We start from the raw sequence: 25,184 nt of genomic DNA on the forward strand, positions 1-25,184 counted from the left end.
TTTTTCAAAAAAAAAAAAATTTCTTTGTTTAATTTTTTTTTTTTTTGTATTTATTAGTTTTCCTTCAAACTTTTATGTATTATTGATTCGTCTCAACGAAAGGAATCAAAAAAGTAAAAGATCCTGAATTCTACCCATTTTTTTGGAAAATATGCAAGAAAAGTCCCAAATGTTGACTATTTGGACTTCTTCTGGGATGTTTCCAATAATACTCTCGTGAAAGACATAATTATTTACTTTTTCGATTCCTCTCGTCGAGACGAATCAATAATAGATAAAAATTTGGCGCAAAAACTAGCAAACAAAAAAAATGAATAAGAACAAAACAAAAAGTTGTAATCCACAACTTTTAGGTTATTGAAAATTAACACCCCTTCTGGAGAATGTAAGTTTCAATATTATATGTTGAACAATTATGAGTCAGTGTCACGATTGGACAAAGAGGGATGCCTCACACCTTTCCCTCATTGTACTTTTGGCTCCCGCACCCGGAATCTCTATCTGTTTTTCCTAGTTTTCATAAATTAGGTGGCGACTCTGTTTTGATGACAACTGCTATCGTGTGGCGATGTTCCTAACCATGAGAATATCCACGATCTTGGTTTATGAAGCAAACAACCAAACAAGTAACCAACAATGATCAATCTGTTTGGCGATGCCCGCGTGGGAGGTGTCTACAAACTCTCCCAGATCTTGCTCTAAATTCGGCCGCCTAAAAACCGCCGAACGGATCACAACCCTCACTGCCTCCACCACTGTTGCCACAAGGGCTCCGGCATTACATGCGGACAAACAACTCTGGTGACGGCATAGTCCGCCGAACAGAAAGGGTCAGATCTGAGGGAGGATAAAACGAAAAGAAAAAAACTATATGGAAGAGGGGGAAGAAAGAAGGTGACTGTAACTTCTAAAAATCGCCTTAGAACTCTCAAAACCCTAAGAGGAGGCGGCTGTCACATCTATCTTTCAGTGTAGTGTTAAAAACATATATTTTCCCCTCAACACATATTTGTTTTGAAAACAAATCAAGCAATAATACAGTATTACTACTATTTTTTCATACGTAGGCAATGTCCTCACCGTGATAAATCAATTAAGGGTTTGCGACTAAAGTTCCCAGGAAAGATCCATAAAAGAACTCAAAAGAACATTCAATCTGTTTAAGAGATGGGAGAGGATCCCATTCCTATGCTATAAAAATCGTCACCTAAGACAATGTGACGAGCATAGACACAAGAAGAGACAGCAAATGATCAAAAGCTTTGATAGTGCACAAGAAATTCAAGACGATTCATCATAGACAAAAAAAAAAAAAAAAAATGAAATTTCTTTGTTTGCAATTGATGAAAAACTAATGTTGAGTTGATTTTAGTACAAGTTTCGTGTGAGAAATTCTTGCAGAATTTGTTAGGGATCTTGACATGAAGAAGAACTCAATGATGAAATTTTTCAATCTTAAGTAGCCTCTATTTGTAATCTTTTTGTTTGGTTCTGTGCAGTGTTCCTCGTAAAATTGTTTGTTCTTATTGTTCCGCTAAGCCTTCTTAAAAAAATAAGTAATACTAATTATTTGCAATTTTTAATGTTAAAAATAATAGACTTACTAAAATAAATTTTTTATGCAATATGGTTATTGTTGATCTCATTCGATGGGATCTATTGAACGATGCATGTGTGGTGCCCGTGCATGAATATTGGGACAGTTTTTTTTTATAGGAAAGTCAACAAAAACACAGTGTTGTACAAATTTGTCAAACACAAGCAAAGGAAATACTAGTAAGATTCTGAATAAGAAAGTGGGGTACATAATTTTCCAATTATGAGAAAATTATGAAAGAGTAGAAAACCAAATGGGGAAATTTCCTTCATTGACATGGGCCAAGACGAGACGATCGAGCTAGAGAGAAAAAGCCTTTGTGAATTTACTTCATTGACATGGTAGTGACAATTTTGTAAATTTACATGAATAAGAGACCAAAAAAAAAAAAAAAGTATCATCAATGAATAAAAGAAGGGGTGCGAAAATCATTTTCCGTGCTAGCAAAACCTGACCGTGGTATAAAAAAGGTAATTGATAATGTCACTCCCAAAGGGGAGAGTTCATACCTTTATCCTTGATATGTACGAGATTCTTTTTGTAGGACCGTATTTCCACCATGCATTTCTCCTAAAATCAATTGGTGTAAAGAAGCGCTTCAATTAAATTTTTTATGGTATTCAACTTCGCACCCGCAAATCTATTGACTGACTGTAGAGAAGCCAGCTTCGTAGAGTAATGGTGAGGAGGTTAACCCCGCAAACAAAAGGTGGGTCCTTTCAAATTTGCCAGCTGAGAATGATTCAAAGTAGGATTTTTCCAAGGCACGTTACAATCAATACAAGAAATTTAGACGAAATCCAGTCAACAAAGGAGCATTAATTGCGGATAAAATAAAAAAAAGAGCATTAATTCCAAAGAACACGCTGAATGCGATTTAGGCCCCGTTCCGGTTTATCTTCTTTTTCTGAAAGTTCTTTTGTTCAATTTTAAAACTCAAATATAATGAAAATAAAAAATAATTTTTTCATTTTTTTTGCACCGTATAAAAGATCTCAATGAGATCTATCAAACAAGATCTATATTGGTAGAAAAATTATTTGCGTAAACACATGATTATTGAGCTTGAAATTGCTTTCTTTTTAAAAAAAGAGAGAAGAAGACGCGTCTCTTCCTAGCCGCGTCTCTTCCTTTCCCTCTCTCCCCCTAGGATTTTCACTACCTTTATGCGACAGCGGAAGCTAGGGGAGGGCTTTGCCCTTGATTGAAAAAGAAAAAGAAAAAGAAGAGCATTCCAAGCTATTTCTCAACCATCAGCAACTTTTTGAAACAAGCCCGTATAAATCCCTGACTTTGGCACATCCCCTGAATAGGTGGTCGATGTCTTCTGGAGAGGCATTACACATGGATCAACAGAAGTGATGGCCCTGGACCTGGAGGCCCTGAATTCATGTACCTATAGATATCCAAGTAGATTGATTTTTTTCGCATGGAGAAATTTTTGGGTGCCAAATGGGCACCACATGGTGCCCGAAGAGTGCATCTAGGCCGTCCATTTCGATTTTACATGGCTCAGGTTTGGAAAGAGAAAAATGAGAGAGCGTGGTGGAGTGAGAGAAGAGAAAGTGTTTCATTATGGACCGTCCAACATCCTTTGGACGATCCAGATACGTTGCTCGGAGACCATGTTGGTACGACCTCGTAGTAGCCACCCGACACCCAAAAAAATTTCAAAAGAAAAGAATCTCGTAGATATCAACGAGTCAGATGGGACCATGTATAGCACGACTAGACTTGCCCCAGTTGCTTGCTTTTTGTTACACAATAAATCATCCCTAAATGCTGCTTTTTGTTCGAAATCTTCCGGGAGCTACCATGTAACTCATTTGGAGTTAGTTCATACAGTGTTTTGCTTCAGTTTTATTTGGGCTACCTGTAATTGTCCGGTGAAATGTCTAGAACAGGATGTGGAAGTATTAGCTCAGGTGATGGAGTGTCGTGTGGGATCTCTTCCATTGAATTACCTTGGGCTCCCACTCGGTGCTAATCTTAGAAAAATTCAAACTTGGCAAACTGTGGTAGATAGGGTGGAGGAAAGATTGGCAATGTGGACGAGGAGATTTGTCTCCTCTGGTGGTAAGTTGACACTTATCAACTCTAATACTACAGTCAATCTGCCTATAAATAAATAAAAAAATTATGTTAACAATTGACCAAACTCTTACTAATTTCTTGTGTCATGAACACTCGAGTACACATACCCTCATCTCTCTCTAAATTATTATTTATTATTGTGAAGTTTATCAAATTTTCTTTTCTTTCCAGAACAATATAAGAATCATCAAAATTATACAGAAAACTCTCAAAATGTGCCAGTATTACTATTATATCCAATATGTACTCATGAAAATACAAATACATATTTCATACATATTACTCCTTCCGTCTCAATTAATTTAAATGCTCCCTACAGGAGACCGTATAACTTTGACCTCAAAAAATAAAGTGCTTTTGGAATTAATTTTTAACTTTGTTTCGCACCATTCAAAGATCGCAATGAATACTTTCAAACGGTAAAAAAAAGTTCCACAAAAGATTATAAAAAGTATGATTTTTTTAAAAGTCAAAATGACACGACTTTATACAAAGAGCATTTAAAATAGACAAAGGAAGCGCAATAATAGGAGCTTTAAGTACTTTCACATTGTACTCCAATTAACAAAACCAAGGAGTTGCAACAAGAAGCAGATGCAACTTTTTATGGACAGTCAAACCAGCAACTTCTTTCACATCCAACTCCACCTTATTAGGCAATGCAAAATCAAACTTGGGCACCAGATTTGCGACAACCAGCTCATCCAGCTCATCGACCGCCGCCGTGAACTGAATCCCCAGGCACTAAGAGTGATACCGGTCCAGTTTCGACCGGCTTGGGTGTATTTTTCAGTCGAAACCGGTTATCCAGTTTGAGATTTTTACAAACCGAAACTGGTTGAGATAAATCGGTCCAGTTTCAACCGGCTCAACCAATTTCGGTCCGGTTTATCCAGTTTTCATTCATGAGCCATATTTTGGGCTCGACACATCAAAAAATTTACAATTCAACCTACAAAATATCAACAAAAAATTCATAATTCAACACTTTTTTTGAGCCTAACAAAAAATGATCAATTTTGAGCCCAATACCAAAAAAAAAAAACCCTCATAAAAACATAATTAAGCCCATAAAAACAGTTTTTATATATATATATATATATATATATATATATATATTTATATATGATTGATTTTATATAATAAATATATTTATTAGACAAATATACACCACAAAATATAAACCAAAAACCCATAATTCAACCCCTCCTCTATGTGTGTGTGTGTGTGTGTGTGTATATATATAACCGGTCCGGTTTCGATTGGTTTTTAAAACACATAAACCGGATAGAAATTATTTTTCCGGTTTATAAAATTTTATAAACCGGAGCCGGATCGAAATTATTCAATCGGTTTAAAAAATTCGGTCCGGTCTGGTTTTTCAGGTTTTGGTCGATTTTTCGGTCTCGGCTAACAACCCTACCGGGCACCTCCTCTTCCCCGCTCCGAACGGAATCAACTCGAAATTCTTCCCTTTGAAATCGACCAGACCATTCAAAAACATCTCAGGCCTAAACTCCTCGGGCTCGTCCCACGACTCCGGATCCCGCCCGATTGACTAAGCGTTGAAGACCACGCGCGTCCCAACCGCAACGTCGTAGCCCATTACTTGGATGTCTTTGGTCGACTCCCGAGGCACGAGAAGGGGAACTGGAGGGTGGAGGCATAGAGTCTCCTTGATCGCGGCTTTTTGGTAGGGCATCTCGTCTAGATTGTCCTCAATTATGGACTGGTTGGGTTGAGTTGTTCTTCGGACATCGGCTTAGAGTTTTTTCATGGCTTGAAGTTGTTTTAAGAGCTTTGTCATTGCCCATTCTAGGGCTGTGGATGTAGTATTAGTTCCAACAGCAAATACATTCTACAGGACAACAAAAAAACATACTCCTATGAGTTTTATTTAGTATACATTTCTTATTTGTTTATTTGATAAGAAGAATCTCTTTGACACCAAATTAATTAAGAATCTCTTTGACACCAATTATACACGGATCCGTGTAGAAGGAAGTGTCCGCCAACCCAATAAAAAGAAGACAACTCAACGTGGGACAAGGGGCAAAAATGGAACAATGTTGAAAAAATAATTTTTTGGGATCTTATGGATCTGAAACTTGATTATGAAAGCTTTAGAGACAGAATTTAATTATGACCCTTTAAAATAATATGATCAGAATAAAAAGATCTTCGCACTGGTTCAAACGATTGAAAATTGAAGCGCTTAATAATTTTGAACTGTTTATATATTAAAAAAATATGCTTAAAAAATTAGGTGCTCTAATATTTAATCCGTTTGAACCAGTGCGAAGATCTTATTATTCTAATGATGTTATTCTAAAGGGTCATAATTAAAATTGGACAAAGTATGGATTATCTCCCTAAGGTTTGTTCATTTGCCACATAACCTCCATGAGTTTTATTAATGACCACATCACCCACCTATGGTTTTGAAGTATAGTGCAACCGTTAGATTTTGTCACGCTCTAGATTTTCAACATAATAATAATAATAATAATAATAATAATAATAATAATAATAATATTTTCAATAAAAAATCTTTCGCAATAGTACATCATAATACTCCAAAATGCTTCCCATAATTCATCCGAGAGAGCAATCAAGTTTAAAAGTTTACAATAATGGCACTCCGGCCCCAAATTTCATAGTTAAGCAAAAGACGGCAAGTTTAGAGATTACATGATTTTCAAGTCAAAAGATTAGTTCAAAATTACAATTACATCTCTCAAAAGAATTTTACAAAGATGTCAAAGTAATTCTTCCTTGTTAGTTTTCAAAATGATGAAGTCGTACGCACATTAAGCACTCCATATCAATGCCCTTGAAATGTACCTGAAATAATAATAGGTTGAGTTACACTAGCCCAGTAGAGAAATTTTTGCTCAAACTATATACATATGAGATGGTTATGCACCGAAAAGAACAATGGCAACAATAAGATTTTCCACATGAACCGGAGCAAGAAGATATGACATAATAACCGACGCCGTTTTCATACCAGAAGCTTAACAATCTCTAAGTTCTCCGCTTTCATTATGTCAAGTGTTCTCGATTTCATTTCGCACACTTCTACATTAAGTGTCTCACATTTTGGGTCTTAAGGACCCCGTACATCTCCCATTGATCTTTGATATGAGCTCGATCAAGTAGCTATTTTTCCATTAACATACCAAATAGTGATCTTAAGAAATTCTTCCGGGTCTTAGGACCTCATATACCCATAAAATATTTTCGGGTGCTCGTGACCCCGTATATCAATTTTACATTTCGGGTGCTCATGACCCGTACATCCGATTCAAGTTCCGATTACTCGTGACCCCGTACATCCAATTCAAGTTCCGGGCACTTGTGACCCCGTACATTCGATTCCGATTCATTTGTATTGTATTCCACCATAAGTGTTTTCAGGATTCTAGTTTGCAAGAATGTGGTTAATGAGGGACATTAATGTTAAGTAAACGGTTCACGTCCCAACTCGTATTTTCATTTCGATCCCAAACTCCTTATCCAAACTCATTCCTTGTACTATATGGCATCACGTGTCAACTTATCGCTTTCACTCACAATTCACCCACCGTTTTATTCAACGATCAACCTTGTCATCACATACGTTATTTACGAGTTCATATCATTCATGAAAACATATCACAATGCTCACATGATGACCCAAATGCATAGGCAAGGGAACAAGTACCTTAATCGTCTAGTTTTACAACTTTCTTTGTTATAACAAGAGCCGAAAGAGTGGTGACAAGCAACGAATCACTGGAATGCGAGCAATCAAGTTTAGAAATGATTAGAATGTGATTGGAGAGTGTTAGAAGTGATCGGGGATTAACACAATCGACGAATGATTAACAAAGTTCAAAACAGTTTTCTGAGTCATTGATAACAATACCTCAAAAAGTAGGTATCGGTACCAAACCAATCCAGTGAGCAATTAGAGTCAAGGTATCGGTACCACTGCATTACAATGCACGATTTGTAGAAAATCGAGAAAGAGCATAATTTCGAATTTTAACCAACTAGAGCACGATTTAAGCACATAATCAACTCATAAACATGTAGAGAGAGAGAGTAAGAAATCCCTACCTCATTTACCAAAGCCGAACCCAAAGAGATCGATCAAGTCCTAGAACTTCGAATCCCCAAATTTCCAAGAATCAATCGAAATACGTCGTTCCAAGTTTAACCCACCGAGATTCAAGCTCAATAACGTGATTGGATGATGGATTGATGGTTGTTTGTCACGGGTTTTGATGGAGTGAATTTGTGAGTGATGGAGTGGGAGAGAGTGAGAGAGCCAAGAGAGGGGGGGAGATCGGGGATGGAGAGAGAATGTGAGGAGTAAAATACTCCTCTACACATACACCCACAAATATATATACCAACATAAGCAAATATTGCACTTGCACCCTCCTGTAAACAAAGTTATCATATCAACCTCAAATCAAATGATCACGTCATTCCTCGTATTTCCTACATTTTTTCCTTTTACTAACGATTTATGAAATTTAAAAAAAAATTTAACACAGCTCTCTACAGATTTTCTGTTTAAATTAACAGAAAGTAGAGTAGGTAAGAAAAAAAAAAAGTAACATCAAAATCAACTATAAAATGACAATAGTATCCTTTTATCATCTTCTTCTTTTTCCTCGTCTTCTTCCTTTTCCTCAACTGTAAAAACAACAAAACTCCATCACCAATGCTCCCCTAATTGACTCACCCCTCATCTCTCTCTCTCTCTCTCTCTCTCTCTCTCTCCAAGATAGCAATATACCACACAATCTTCGTGAACAAGGAGCTCTCCAAATCCACCTCCATCTTCAACCTCCGCAACTACCACCACCACCACCGCCTGCCGGAGATTCAGATCGACATCAGCAAACCCAACCACAGGATCGTGTTCTCCAATCCAGCACCGTCGAGCAAGGAGAGCAGGGCCACGAGCGCCGCCAACTCGCGCGGCGTCATTCGTCGGCGGCGGCGGAGGCAGTACTAGGGCGGTGTCGTACGTCAAATTCCTTTGTTTAGAATTCTCAACTATCCAAACAAACCCTAAATAAGCCACCAGTTCTGTTTTTGATTGATTATAAAAAGCTATACACTAGAAAAAGGATACAACTAGTAATCATTATAAACTCAAATCCTTTGGCTGTTCAATCTTCTGGTTTAATGCAACTCCATTTTGCTTACGATATGCTTCTTCAATCAATTGAGTTGGATTTGGCTTATCTATGTTTCACTCGGACTCAATTTGCCCCAAATTTCCACACATATCTCTCTCTCTCTCTCTCTCTCTCTCTCTCTCTCTCTCTCTCAACGTGTTAAGGATAGTAAAAGCTACAGTATTTATTTAAGAAAAGGGTAGCATGGTCTTTTTACTTTTGCCGTTAACGGAGTTAGAAGTTGCACTTTACTCCAAAATCACAGGTAGGCGATGTAGTCTTTAATAAAACTCAGGAGGATCATGTGCCAAACGGACAAACCTCAAGGAGGTAATTCGTATTTTGCACATTAAAATTTGTCTTTAAAGCTCTTATAATCAAGTTTTTGCTCCATAAGATTCAAAAGAACATTTTTCGACAGTGTCCAAATTCCCACGCTGAGTTGTCTTCTTTTTTATTGGTCCTTCTACACTGAGGGTCCGTGTATAATTTATATCTCTAATCCTTAACCTTTGTTCAGAAATCGTAAAAAATAATTGAACTAGTAATTGAAATCGTAGTATAAAGTAACAAGGCAACTAAACAACTGCTCAATACAAATTTAAGATGATCTGAGTCCAATCTCAAAGGCGCGCCAGTCTTCTGTTCGTGAGGACTCAGACATAAGATATCCAATACTCTGAAATAAGGTTGAGCATGAGAAAAAAAAATTGTGAAAAAAAATAAAATAAAATAAGGTTGAGCATGTGAAAAAAATAAAATTAAACTAAGATTGAACACGATGTATGGTCTAGATTCATGTTTAATATTAGCCCAAGAGCATTGAATAATTTCTTGAGTAGACAATCATAAAGGAGAGACTCAGGCCTTACCATAATAAGAGTTTTGACGCTATCTCTATGAATAGGCATCCCAGCTACGTTCTCTCTCTGTACTTCAAGCAATACATCCACAAAATCCTGCTCTCTCTCTACTCCCTTTCTCTCTCTTCTCTCATGCTCTTCCACCACACCCTCCAAAAACTCATCCAACTCCTTAGAAAGTCTCTCCACTCTCCCATACACCCACTACAAGAAAAATTGCATTGGGTGACGAATGAAAATCGTCGCAAATTGTATGTTTTTCGTCACAAATAATATAGGTGACGAAAAAAAATTTGTCGACTAAAGGTTGTCGAGGATTCCTACCTGGTGACGAAATCTATATTTCGTCACCTATAGTGCCTTTTGGTGACGAAAAATTTCGTCATGGAAAAATGACTTGGTGACGAAAATTTTTTCGTCACCTATTGTGCTTTTTTTATGACAAAAAATTTTGTCACAAATTATTCTCTTTGGCTCGTCAAAGGTGACCCATCGGTGACGAAAATTTTCGTCGCGAAAGACATTCTTATATGTGAAAAAAATCTCACTTTCTTGCTCCTGCGGAGTTTCGAACCCGAGTCTCCTAAGTTTTGCATGCAAGCTTTAACCAACTACACCACACAAACTTTTCAGCATATGTTTGAAATATCTAATATATAACACATACATTGAACATTAAAACATATTTTGAACGCCATTTTGAACTATTAAACATTAAAATTAGCAATTTTATTAAACATGAAAGTCATAGCTCTTTATGTTATTGTTCAAACCCAATTTAGATTATCTCAATCAGAGTTCTGAGCAAAGAGTTATGCCCGAAATATACTTGGTGACAAAGCGTAATTCATAAATTTCGTCACCAAAGGATAAATTTTTCGTCACTGAAAACGTAAAAAGAAGACGAAAACATTTTTCGTCGCCAAATTGGTTCATTTGGCGACAAAATATTTTTTCCGTCACCGAATAGTTATATTTGGCGACAAAAAATAATTTCGTCTCCTTTTTTACTCTTTTGGCGACGAAAATTTTATTTCGTCGCCAAATAGGAGCCTTTGGTGACAAAAATATTTTTTTCGTCGCTAAATAGTTATAATTGGTGACAAAATAATTTCGTCAAGGAAGTTATCAAAACAGTGACGAATTTATTTTTTTGTCGCCAAATATACTCATTTAGCGACGAAATTAAATTTTGTCGCCACTTTTTCGTCACTAAACATACTTTTTCTTGTAGTGACCCCATTTACTCTATCCAACCACTTCAGCCATGGGGCAAAATCTCCAATATCAAAAAAACCCCAGTAACTCCCCCAAAACCTCCATAAACCCCCTCCTGCCACCCCCGATGCCAACGCATTTTCGCCCAACGCCACCATACACACCACGTCCCCCATCAACTCCACAATCAGTTCACTCAAATTCACCACATCAAAACCAGAACCCGAAATCTTCTCAATCATGAGCACCGTATCTTCTTCCCTAACGTCGCAAAAGGATTGGACTCGCTTGTTGCTTAGTAGTTGGAGGATGCAGATGCTCTTCATATGCCTCTAATACTCGTTATAAGGGCTGAAAGCCACATCCTTCGATCCGTACATGATTTTCTCGCAAATGGTCGATTTGGGTCGGTTGGAGAAGATAAGGTCGTGGGTTTTCATGATGTCATGGGCGGCGGAGGAGGAGGCGGCAATCAGGAGGGGGCGGCGGCGAAGTGGAGGAGCATTAAGGGGCCGTGGGCTTGGGAGAGGTGGGGGAAGGGGCGATTTGGTGGAGGTTTTCAATCATGGGGAGCTTTCAGGGAGACGGCGGTTGGTTTTTGTGCGGTGGTGGGGCGGTGATTGGGAGCCATTTGAGAAGGAAAACTAGGAAGAAAAACAGGGGAAGGAGAGAGAAGATGAAGGGGTGTAATGAGAAATGCATGGCTGGTTGTTTGATGAGTCTCCGCAACAAATTTTGAAAAGCTGTATGCAATATGCATGTGTGGTGTGTAGGGCTGCAAACGATCCGAGCCGCTCACGAGCGGCTCGGAGCTCGGCTCGATAACGGCTCGGCTCGGCTCGGTTCAAAACAAAAACGAGCCGAGCTCGAGCTCGAGTCCTGGGCTCGTTTCATAAACGAGCCGAGCTCGAGCTAGTCGAAACTCGGCTCGAATTGGCTCGCGAGCTCGATTATATAATATATATATATATATATATATATATATATATATATATATATATATATATTTACATATTTATATTTATTTATATATATATTTATATATATTTGTTTCATAAACGAGCCGAACGAGCCGAGCTCGAGCTCCGTAAATACCTATCAAGCCGAGCTCGAGCTCAAGTTCTGCAGCTCGTCACGAGCTCGAGCTCCAACTAAATTTTTGCCGAGCCGAGCTCGAACACTCTAAAACTCGGCTCGGCTCGGCTCGTTTGCAGCCTTAGTGGTGTGGCTCAGTGGGTGCATGAATATTGGAACAGTTTATACTTTATACCAGGTCGGGTTTTGTGAGACGGAAATGATTTTCACATTTTTTTTTATTTATTGAATTTTTTTTGTCTTTCATTCATGAAAATCTAAAAAATTACTCTGGTCTCTTGAGCTATTTTTTCTTTATAAAAAGCAATTTGGTACTTTCTGGTGAATAAAGACAAAAAATGAGTCTCAATGAATAAAAGGAGCGTGCTTTTTATTTTTATTTTTATAAAGAGCAATCATTTCTTTTGGAGGAATTTTTCAGTGTCGGGTGGGTAATACGAGGTGTCTGCTCGGCACATCCGGGCTGTTCATTTCGGTTTTGGACGACTCAAATTTGAAGAAGGAAAAAGGAGAGAGAAAGTGGAGAGAGAGTAGTGGGATGAGAGGAGAGAGAATGTTTCAATCTGGGTTGTCCAACACATTTTTTGACAGTCCGAATGGGCTGCTTGGGCACCACATGGGCACAGCCACGTGGTAACCTCGGTATCCAAAAATTTCTCTTTCCTTTGCGTAACTTTTGACAAATTGGCTAGTGCTTTAGTGTTGGTGTTTTCTAGATTACTCCACTATTTATTTCATTTTTCCAACCTTGCTATTCTTTTATTTCACCAATTTTGTGTTTTAATATTCTTGAGTGCACACGACATTGTTGAGAGGAATTTCCGAAGAACAATAAAAATAGTAAAAAGAAGACAACGAGTGGGGCGGATAGAACATTATTGAAGTTGTGATGAGCATGTGAATGGCTGTTGTTCATTGTAATCTAAATTTGAGACAAGTACAAAGACAATGAGTGGGAAGTGTACGTACGGTCCAAAATAAAAGGCGAAAAAACAAAGGAGGCTGACAAATTCAGATTGTGTTTTTGCACAAAACTTTAAAAGACACGTGTCCGAATCATTAGTTGGATGTGGACTCACGTACGTTGAAAAAAATTCCGAATGTGATTGTGTATTTCTAAGTTGTGTTTTAAGTTGTATGTGTAACATTGGTCTAACAAAATTCTTCATAAATTTTTTTTTAAACCAAACACATACACAGACACCTACATTGAGCAGTGTAAAATGGTGAGTGACCTTCGGGGTGTTTTCATTAAGGAAAATTTTGGAGAATTTTTTTTTTTGGTTGTTGAAAAGCTGTTTGTTTTTTCCGATCGTAAATAAGTCAGTAAGAAATGTCAAATTGTTTCCACTAGTGAATAAATTGTTAATGGGTATATGAGTGATTTTTTTTTTTGAAGAAGTTGTTGCTAACAACTTTTTTGTTAATGTAAACGAAATGATAAAATATTGAAACTTGTTGATGACTTGAAAAAAAGCCTCCGTTTTTTTCCGCTTTTCCTTGTTGGAAACACGGCTTATTGATAATGAAGGGAAGACTTGGAAGGAGGAGGGAGACACTAGCTAGTGAGGTCAGTTTTTAATAACGGAGATGCTGATAGGATTCTTTGCCAGCCAATTAGTACCACGGGTCAGTGCGACGATAAAATTTGGAACTGCACAGTTTTAATGATATGCGCTTCGGTTAGTCATTGCTATTTCGATGCGGAGAAATTAAGGTGCCAGCGGAGATGATCGGTCCTGTTTGTGGGTTGGAGGTTGAAATTGTTAAAGCATCCAACTCTAAATCAGTTGATAAAAAGTGGAGAGGCCACACGACTCATATACAAGTTTTGGTGGAAATAATTAACCGATTTGGGACAAATCCCAACATTCCCCCGCACGTGCGACCTCCGACTCGTACGTGGGGAGATAAATAATGGATCCATATGACACTTGGATCACAACAAATAACGTTGAACGTATGGCACAAACAAGGGGAAGAAATTCTCAGAAACTCTAGCTCTGATACCATGTTAAAGTATCCAATTCTAAACCATTTGCAAAAGAGTGAAGAGGCCACCCAGACTCATATACTAATTTTGGAAGAGATAATTAACCGATGTGGGACAAATCTCAACAGAAACCACCTCACACATGCTGTATAGGCATGTAGAGTGTTACCCAAATTATGCAACCTAGAGGGGGGGTGAATAGGATTGCTAGTAATAATTACCAATAAAAATTTATCTCTAACAATATATGCAAACAATAAGTATGCAATCAAAATAGAGAGATAGAGAGATAGAACCCGTTTATAGTGGTTCGGTCCGGATTTGTCCACGGTCCGGCCCTACTCCACTTCTCCTCAAGCAATTACTTGAAGGTTAGACTAATCTTTAAAAGATTACAACTTGTAAGTTTTGCGGGTGCTTACAAGAACCGAATGCCTCTAGCTTTCCCGAGGAGCTAGCACAACCGCAAGAATTTTCTCCGAAAACTTCTCAAAAACAATAACACCCAAATTCCAACCCGAATTTGGTCTTCTAAGCTTTCAAGTGTTTGACTCAAACACTCACTTAGGAAATACAAGTATGTGAAGAAGGTATGAAAATTATCGCTCACAACTTGTACAAATTTTCTCTCAAGAATAATATGAAAGTGGAAGAACAATGAGAATTTTTGGCTTTGATCTTTTGAGAATTTGCTCTTGCAATAATATGGAATGTTGTAGCTTGTGTGTGTACTCATTAATGAGTTCTTGATGCCTTATATAGCCATCCATATGCTTCCTAGCCGTTGGAAACTAGCCGTTGGAACTAGCCGTTGGAAACTAGCCGTTTGAAACTAGCCGTTGGAAACTAGCCGTTGGAAACTAGCCGTTTGAAACTAGCCGTTGGAAACTAGCCGTTTGAAACTAGCCGTTTGATAGAGTGGTCATCCGGGTGGTCGTCCGGTTGTCACAGCTTTCTGTTCAGACAGCCGGCTTGTCAGCCGGTTCGTCAACCTGTGGCTCACAATTTCATCTAAATAAACCGTTAAAGCATGTATTGAGCTCAATAAAGTCTTTGTAAATATAAATCATGAATCCAAGAGACTTTATGCTATATTTCAAGGTCACGAAAATATTTAATTCGGGAATCGACTTTTCGATAATTTTGTATTTGCCGAATAAAAATATCATTGAATTAATCATCAAAATAATTAATAGAGATGCATATAAATTTTCACAAATTATAATGCATACATTTTTCAACAATCTCCCCCTTTTTGATGATGACACAAAATGATAGTTTTTATTCAAGTAGGAGTTATGCCAATCTCCCCCTTAATACATGCACCAAAGCAGTTATCTACGATCAACGAGTAATAGCAATAATCATCAGATCATAGCAAGCAATTTTTTAAATTTGCCCAAAATGGCAAGATAGATCAATTAAAACTTGGCTTTTTCTCCCCCTGTGACATCATAAAAAAAAAACTAAAAGAGAAAAACAATAGGGCCATGGTTCCAGCACCATGCCGCTCTTGCCTGTAGCACTCTATCTTCGTACATTGAGAGCTTGGCGTCCTTGATTTTCGTATTCTCGAATAATGGCTGCTACAACGGCAGCTATAATGCCAATCCAATACCACAGAGTATCCACATTTACATTCCATCCGAACCATGGTGGTATTCTCATGGTAAGTAACGCACACAGCAGAATGAAGATAAAGAGTTGCATCCAAATGGTTTGGATAAACAACCTGAACTCTGCTCGTTCGGCATCTCTTTCGTAAAACTCAAACGGTAACCCTTGCGGTATGTTTGCCATTGCTCGATTTGGAAGGATAGAGATTTGGAGAGATTTAGGCCGAGAGAGAAGGAGAGATAGATAGATGAGGAGATAGAGATTGTGTTGTTGAATTTATAGAGTATGAGATTGCCGAATTGTTTGAAATGCTGCGCCGAATTGTTTGAAATGGTGCGCCGAATTGATTGAATTGCTGCGCCGAAAGAGAGATAATAGGGGATGCGGCACCGAATAGAGATAGGATAGGGGATGCGGCGCCGAATAGGACAAGAATAGGGGTGGCGCCGAAAAGAACAAGAATAGGGGAAGAAAATTGTGTTCGGGTGTTTATTGTTGTGTCCCCTTAATACATGCTCCCCCTAAAAGAGAGCTTTTTAAAGAATGCGAGGGGTATTACCGAGAATGATTATCCCTGCAAGCTTAGAGACAAGAAATTCATATCGGCGAAGTATATAAGAGACAATTTAAGCACTAAGCCATGAAGTTCATACAAACTAAGTGTAACAGACTTAATAAATCAGAGTTAGCAACGCAAAAGCTTGAATAAGTCTCAATCCTCACGGTTGTCCGGTTGGACATCCGCTTGGACATCCGACTGACTGTCACGACCCTGACCCGCCCCTTGAGGTCTTAATCATGACAAATGCCAGTGATTTCTAGCAGAGGGCTCCCAAAAGACAGATTTCCAAAACCCACGAAATTATCAGCATATAACAGATTTGTTCAAGACTCAAAATAAATGATCAAACTTGATTCTTGTACATCTAACCAACACTTAAACACGTAAAGAAGGTAGGAGATCCCTACCTCGAGGGTTAGAAGCAAGCCCGAACATGGAGGAAACCTCAAAGTGCTCCGATCATGATTCTTCTTCGATCAATAGGAAGATCTCGTCGCGTAGAACAACTTTAGTACTTGGGATTTTTCCGAAATCTCATTCTAAGGCGATGAAATCGAAGAGAGAAGTTTGGACGAGAGGTGAGAAAGAGAGAGAGTCGGTCGAGGGAGTAGAGAGAGAGAAACGTGTGTGTGTCTGCCCGGAAAAGAAAAGAAATATATGTGGGGGAGAATTATCCCCTACACACACCTTCACTTATACACCCATGCATATTACACTTGCATCCCGAACTTCTAAATTCTAGCACATTCGACATTCGACATCCGAACTCATTCTCCATTTTATATCACAACTCATGCCTTAATAAAACATAAAGAATTATGGAAATAAAATACGGGTCTCTACACTGACAAATGCAGGTTAAGTCCAGAAAACGTTTAAGAGGAGTAGCATTAAAGACCATAAAACTGTTTTTCTGCATACCAAACACAGGAAAATGAATCATATGATAAAATGTTTGGAGGGTGATTTCTTTATCAAGATCATTTGTACTCTCCATCAAGTATGATATTTACGAATTCAATCAACTCAACATTGAATCCAAAAAAAAACTTTTGACATCAAGAACACAACTTTTTCATAAATGATTAGACATGCCGAGTTCTCGTCGAATGAAACAAAATTGTTCTTCACCAAGGGGTTTTGTGAAAATGTCCGCCAATTGCTTGTCGGTACTAATAAAGTTAAGTTCAATATCCCCTTTTTGAACATGATCTCTTATAAAATGATGTCTAATCTCAATATGTTTTGTTCGAGAATGTTGAATTGGATTCTTGGTTAAGCTAATTGCACTAGTATTATCACATTTAATAGGAATATGATCATATTGCAAATTGAAATCCTCCATTTGTTGTTTGATCCACAATATTTGGGCACAACAACTTCCGGCCGCTACATATTCCGCCTCGGCGGTAGATAGAGCTACGGAATTTTGTTTCTTGCTATGCCAAGACACTAGAGAGTGCCCTAGAAATTGGCAAGTCCCACTTGTACTTTTACGATCAACTTTGAAACCTCCAAAATCCGCATCCGAATAACCAATTAAATCAAATGCAACTCCACGTGGATAAAACAATCCTAAGTCATGAGAACCGCCAACATATTTAAAGATACGTTTAATAGCTTTTAAATGCGATTCTTTAGGACATGATTGAAATCTAGCACACATGCAAACACTAAACATTATATCCGGTCTACTTGCAGTGAGATAAAGTAATGAGCCGATCATACCTCGATACATCTTTTCATTGACGGCCTTACCATTCTCATCTTTGTCTAGCTTAGTTGATGTGCTCATTGGTGTGCTCGTTGGCTTTGATCCTTCCATGCCAAACTTCTTAATAAGTTCTTTCGCATACTTGGCTTGGTTGATTAGGATCCCCTCATTAGTTTGCTTGATTTGAAGTCCGAGGAAAAAGTTAAGCTCCCCCATCATACTCATTTCAAATTCACCTTGCATACACTTAGCAAACTCTTTGCACATATTATCATTAGTGGCACCAAAGACAATATCATCAACATATATTTGAATAATGAGCATATCTTTACCTTTGGCTTTAATGAAAAGAGTAGTATCAATTTTTCCACGAGTAAAGCCATTGTCAAGCAAGAATGAACTAAGTCTATCATACCATGCACGTGGTGCTTGCTTCAAACCATATAAAGCTTTTGAGAGTTTAAAAACATGATCGGGGTATACATGATCTTCAAAGCCGGGAGGTTGTTTGACATAAACTTCCTCATTTATGAACCCATTCAAAAATGCACTTTTCACATCCATTTGATAAAGCTTGAAATTTTTGAAAGATGCAAAGGCAAGTAATATGCGAATAGCCTCTAATCTAGCTACCGGTGCAAAAGTTTCTTCAAAATCAATACCTTCTTCTTGATTATAACCTTGAGCAACAAGTCTAGCTTTATTCCTAACAATATTTCCGGATTCATCTAGCTTGTTACGAAAAACCCATTTAGTACCTATAATAGTGTGATCAAGAGGCTTAGGTACTAATGCCCAAACTTTATTCCTTTCAAATTGATTTAACTCATCTTGCATGGCCAAAATCCAATTTTCATCATCTTGAGCTTCCGGAAAGTTTTTTAGGCTCAATTTGAGAAACAAAAGCTTGATTTTCACAAAAATTTCTATGAGACGAGCGAGTGGTTACCCCTTTCGAAACTTCTCCAAGAATCAAGTCCTTTGGATGGTTTTGCACGAATCTCCAATCCTTGGAAAGATCTTGGTTGTCTCCCATGGCATCTTGAGGTTGATTAATAACTTCATCTTCTTTGATTTGAGAGCTTTCTACTTGAGTATCACCATCAACTTTTTCTTGAATTTTCAAGTCATGAATCTCATGTGTAATTTCTAAGTCATCATTATCAACAACATCCTTAGTAGCACAAGGATTAGATTCATCAAAGGAAACGTGAATAGATTCTTCAACAAGATTAGTGCGCTTATTATAAATTCTATATGCTTTGCTAGTAAGAGAGTAACCGATAAAGATGCCTTCATCCGATTTTGAATCAAATTTACCCAAGTTATCTTTTCCATTGTTTAATACATAACATTTACAACCGAAGGCATGAAAGTAATTAATGTTGGGTATTCTACCATTCCAAAGCTCATAAGGAGTTTTCTTGAGGATAGGCCTAATTAAAACTCGATTCAAAATATAGCATGAGGTATTAACGGCTTCCGCCCAAAAATATTTTGGCAAAGAGTTTTCACAAAGCATAGTGCGGGCCATTTCTTCCAGAGTACGATTTTTTCTCTCTACTACTCCATTTTGTTGAGGAGTACGAGGTACGGAAAAGTTATGACCAATACTATGTTCATCACAAAACTTTTCATATAAAGAATTGTCAAGTTCTTTTCCATGATCCGTACGAATGTTAGAAATAACAAATCCTTTTTCATTTTGAACTCTTCTACAAAGTTTAGTGAAATTAGGATAAGCCTCATTCTTATGAGCTAGGAACATCACCCATGTATATCTAGAGAAATCATCAACAACAACAAGACAATAATAGTTTCCACAAAGACTTGGAGAGCGAGTTGGTCCAAACAAATCCATATGAAGTAATTGCAAAGGTCTAGTAGTTGAAACAACATTTTTGGACTTAAAAGAAACATTGGTTTGTTTTCCTTGTTGGCAAGGACCACAAAGTCTATCTTTTTCAAATTTGATTTTAGGAAGACCTTTTACCAAATTTTTTCTAGAGAGTTTTGAAATAGCATCCATACTTGCATGTCCTAGGCGCCTATGCCAAAGCCAACTATTTTCACTCAAAGCGGAAAAACATTTTATATCACAATTACTTAAATCATTGAGATTAAAAACATATACATTTTCAAATCTTTGTCCAACGAAGAGTGTCTTGTTGCTTTTGTCATTTTCAATGATACATTTGGATTTTTCAAAGATAACACGATTTCCTCTATCACATAATTGACTTATGCTAAGAAGATTGTGTTTTAAACCATTAACAAGTAAAACATCTTCAATAATAGGAGAATTACCTATATTGCCGATTCCTATGATTTTACCTTTGTTGTTGTCTCCAAATGTGACATGTCCACCATCTTTAGACGAAAGAGAATTGAAAGCCCTCTTGTCACCGGTCATGTGTCTTGAACATCCACTATCAAGGTACCAACTTCCTTCCTTGAGAGAACTTTTGAAGCATACCTACAATAGCACATCAATTCTTGACTTTTGGTACCCAAATCATCTTGGGTCCTTGAAGGTTAGCATTGATACGGTTCTTAGGAACCCAGACCTTTTTTGCATTAGAAGATGAGTATCCTTTCATAGGACAAGTAGGAGAAATATGACCAATTTTACCACAATAATGACATGTCAATTTAGAATGGCTAGAAGGAGGAACATCTTTTCCAAAAAGATTTTTGTGTTGAGTGGGATTATAACCAATTCCGGCCTTGTGAAAAGAAACCATTTGTTTTCCAAGAAGAATGTCTAAACTTTCTTTTCCATTAGTGAGTTTTGAAAGAGAATTAGTTAAATCATCAATTTGTTTTTCTAAAGATTCGTTTTTGGAAGTATCCTTCAAATACTCTTTTTCTTTTGCCAAAGAGGTTCTTAAACTTTCATTTTCTTCCTCCAAAATATCTTTCTCTTCAATTAAATCATCCATTTCTAGTGAGAGATCTTTAGCAACCTTTTTAAGAAATTTGTTTTTAGAAACAACCTTTTCAAATTCTACTTTCAACTCTTTATAGGCAATAAATAATTCATCAAAGGAATAGGATGAGTCGAGATCTACCTCGTTTTCTTCGATGGCCATGAAACACAAGTTAGCGACCTCTTGTTGCTCATCGTCCTCATCGGAGCTACTATCGTCACTATTGTCCCATGCGGCCATCATAGCTCTCTTTTTGTCCTTCTTTGAATATTTTTTTGCATATGGACATTCACTTTTGATGTGGCCGGGCTTCTTGCACTCGTAGCAAATGATTGGATCCTTTTTACTACTTTCTTCTTTGCCTCCATCTTTTCTTGAAAATCCTCTGCCTTTGTGAGATGCTCTATTTTTGAGGAGTTTCTTGAACGTTTTTGTGATGAGCGCCATTTCATCATCCTCACTTTCGTTGCTTGAATCCTCCTTGCTTTTTGATTTGCTTGTTGTACTTTTGAAGGCAAGATCCTTAACTTTCTTCTCTTTTTCACCCTTGAGGTTGTGATGCATTTCCTCCGTCATGAGAGATCCCATGAGCTTGTCCATCGTGTATGTTGAGAAATCTTTGGATTGTAGGATGATGGAGGTGGTAGTGTCCCAATTGGTTGGCATGGAACGGAGCACCTTCCTTGTCATTTCGGATTGACTGTAAATCTTTCCAAGAGCTTTTAAACCGTTAGTAATACTAGCAAATCTAGCAAACATTTGAGATATAGATTCATCCGGTTTCATTTTGAAGAGCTCATAGCTATGCACAAGAATATCAATTTTGGACTCCTTAACTTGACTATCTCCTTCATGTGACATTTCTAACTTATCCCATATTTCTTTAGCCGATTCACATGCGGAAACACAATCATATTCATTGGGAGTAATAGCACAAAAAAGAAGGTTCATAGCTCTATAGTTCTTTTCTATTGAAGCCTTTTCCAAATGACTCCACTCATAATCTGGTTTAGGCATAGTCTCTTCTCCAACTTTCTTAGTAGGAATAATGGGACCATTTTTGATAATTTTCCATAGATCATAATCCGTGGATTGAATAAAGATCATCATTCTATTTTTCCAATGAGAGTAATTTTCTCCGGTGAACAAGGGAGGTCTATTGGACGATTGACCTTCGATACAAGAAACATTACTAGTGGTTGCCATGGATCTTAACTCTTAGATGGTTAAATCTACAAACAAGAGCCGAGGCTCTGATACCAATTGTTACCCAAATTATGCAACCTAGAGGGGGGGTGAATAGGATTGCTAGTAATAATTACCAATAAAAATTTATCTCTAACAATATATGCAAACAATAAGTATGCAATCAAAATAGAGAGATAGAGAGATAGAACCCGTTTATAGTGGTTCGGTCCGGATTTGTCCACGGTCCGGCCCTACTCCACTTCTCCTCAAGCAATTACTTGAAGGTTAGACTAATCTTTAAAAGATTACAACTTGTAAGTTTTGCGGGTGCTTACAAGAACCGAATGCCTCTAGCTTTCCCGAGGAGCTAGCACAACCGCAAGAATTTTCTCCGAAAACTTCTCAAAAACAATAACACCCAAATTCCAACCCGAATTTGGTCTTCTAAGCTTTCAAGTGTTTGACTCAAACACTCACTTAGGAAATACAAGTATGTGAAGAAGGTATGAAAATTATCGCTCACAACTTGTACAAATTTTCTCTCAAGAATAATATGAAAGTGGAAGAACAATGAGAATTTTTGGCTTTGATCTTTTGAGAATTTGCTCTTGCAATAATATGGAATGTTGTAGCTTGTGTGTGTACTCATTAATGAGTTCTTGATGCCTTATATAGCCATCCATATGCTTCCTAGCCGTTGGAAACTAGCCGTTGGAACTAGCCGTTGGAAACTAGCCGTTTGAAACTAGCCGTTGGAAACTAGCCGTTGGAAACTAGCCGTTTGAAACTAGCCGTTGGAAACTAGCCGTTTGAAACTAGCCGTTTGATAGAGTGGTCATCCGGGTGGTCGTCCGGTTGTCACAGCTTTCTGTTCAGACAGCCGGCTTGTCAGCCGGTTCGTCAACCTGTGGCTCACAATTTCATCTAAATAAACCGTTAAAGCATGTATTGAGCTCAATAAAGTCTTTGTAAATATAAATCATGAATCCAAGAGACTTTATGCTATATTTCAAGGTCACGAAAATATTTAATTCGGGAATCGACTTTTCGATAATTTTGTATTTGCCGAATAAAAATATCATTGAATTAATCATCAAAATAATTAATAGAGATGCATATAAATTTTCACAAATTATAATGCATACATTTTTCAACATAGAGTGTGGTTACTATCCCCGTTTTCGCTACAGACCGGAGAAGATGGTGGAGGCACGGTTGGGAGAAATGTGGATTAGGGTAAATGGAATCAGCCTCTGGGGCTAAGCGCAAATAACTGCTGGGTCTCTTTGGTTGTTAATGGTAGGCATATATGGTTGGCACGAAACGAGTGGGTATTTAGCAGGAAATGGGTTGGAGAACAGCAGATTATTAACAAGGCGGCTCTGTTTGTTTCGAAGAAAGGTATTTTGCCCAGGTATTTGGATGGATACACATGAAGTAAATTAGGAGTATGCATTATTTTCATCGAAAAAAAATTAGAAAAATTCTTGGAATACAAACAACATGGTCATATTTATGAGGATGAGTTTTTCCAAGAATTTAGATATTTGAAACCATGATATTGCCGTGAAAAGTAACATAATCAATTGACAACCTTGATTCTATAAGGTCTTATTGGAAATATGGTAGTTTCTAAATGGTATGTCTTTATCGAATTTTATTAACTATACCAATCATAGTTGCTACGGTGGAGATGAGCTTTTTGAATTTAAAGTTGATATATGTTTCATACATACTAACAATAATAGGAGCCTTAAGTATTTTCACATGGTACTCCAATTAGCAAGACCAAGGAGTTGCAACAAGAAGTAGAGGGAACTTTTTATGAACAGTCATACCACCACCTTCACTCACATCCAACTCCACCCCATTAGGCAATGCAAAATCAAACTTCTGCACAAGATTTGCGACGGTCAGCTCATCGATCGCCTCCGTAAACTAAATCCCTGGGCACCCCCTCCTCCCCGCTCCAAACGGAACCAAATCGAAATCTTGCCCTTTGAAATTGATCGGACGGTTCGAAAACCTCTCAAGCCTAAACTCCTCGGGCTCGTCCCACGACACTAGATCCCGCAGATCACCTAAGCGTTGACGAGCACGCGTGTCCCAGCCATGATGTCGTAGCCCATACTTGGACATCTTTGGTCGACTCCCGGGGCGGGATAATGGAAGCCGAAGGATGGAGGCGTAGCGTCTCCTTGATCACAGCTTTTAGATAAGGCATCTGGTCTAGATCGTCCTCGATTATAGGTTGGTTGGGTTGGGCTATTCTTCTGACTTCGGCTTGGAGTTTTTTCATGGCTTGAGGATATTTTAAGAGCTCTGTCATCGCCCATTCTTGGGTTGTGGATGTAGTATCAGTTCCAGCAATAAATACATCCTACAGGGCACAAAAAGAAAGAAAGAAGTAACGTTGAGCACGATGTATGGTCTAGGTTCGTGCTTAACATTACCCCATGAGTATTGAATAATTTCTCGATTGTTCATAAAGAAGAGAGATTGAGGCCTTACCAAAATAAAAGCTTTGACGCTATCTCTATGAATAGGAATCCCCGCAGCTTTCTCTCTCTGGACTTCAAGCAACACATCCACAAAATCTTGGTCTCTCTCTCTCTCTCTCTCTCTCTCTCTCTCTCTCTCTCTCTCTCTCTCTCTCTCTCTCTCTCTCTCTCTCTCTCTCTCTCCTCCCTTTCTCTCTCTACCCTCATGCTCTTCCACCACACCCTCCAAAAACTCATCCAACTCCTTAGCAAGTCTCACCCCATTTACTCTATTCACCCACTTAAGCCATGGCACAAAATCTCCAATGTCAAAAAACCCCCCAGTAACTCCACAAACTCCCCCAAAATCGCCTTAAACCCCTTCCTGCCCCCTCCTCCTCCTCCTCTACCCCCGACGGCGCCATATTTCCACCCCAACGCCACCTTACACACCACGTCCCCCGTCAACTCCACATGCAATCAATTCGCTCAAGTTCACCACATCAGAACCAGAATTCAAAATCTTCTCGATCATAAGCACCGTCTCTTCTTCCCTAACATCGCGAAAGGATTGGACTCGCTTGTTACTCAGCAGTTGGAGGATGCAGATGCTCTTCATCTGCCTCCAGTACTCACCATAAGGGCTGAAAGCC

General features: G+C 38.1%; 1 protein-coding gene across 1 annotated transcript; it reads right to left on the reverse strand.

Moving 5' to 3' along the window:
* Positions 1-23,830: 23,830 nt before the first annotated feature.
* LOC131309639 (cytochrome P450 71A6-like) lies at positions 23,831-25,150 on the reverse strand. Its single transcript, XM_058336247.1, has 3 exons — positions 25,031-25,150; positions 24,183-24,431; positions 23,831-23,944 (listed from the first exon to the last, which is right to left on the reverse strand). The coding sequence occupies exons 1-3, from the start codon at positions 25,148-25,150 to the stop codon at positions 23,831-23,833; spliced, it is 483 nt and encodes a 160-aa protein (XP_058192230.1).
* Positions 25,151-25,184: the final 34 nt, after the last annotated feature.

Source organism: Rhododendron vialii, chromosome 12a, assembly GCF_030253575.1.
Source record: "Rhododendron vialii isolate Sample 1 chromosome 12a, ASM3025357v1".
Lineage (NCBI taxonomy): Eukaryota > Viridiplantae > Streptophyta > Magnoliopsida > Ericales > Ericaceae > Rhododendron > Rhododendron vialii.

Coding starts and splice junctions, on each gene's coding strand:
- LOC131309639 (XM_058336247.1), bottom strand. CDS start 25,150: ATGAAGAGCATCTGCATCCTCCAACTGCTGAGTAACAAGCGAGTCCAA. Junction 24,432..25,030: donor TGAATTCTGGTTCTGATGTG/GTGAACTTGAGC, acceptor TGTGCCCTGTAG/GATGTATTTATTGCTGGAAC. Junction 23,945..24,182: donor AGTCGACCAAAGATGTCCAA/GTATGGGCTACG, acceptor AATCTTGTGCAG/AAGTTTGATTTTGCATTGCC.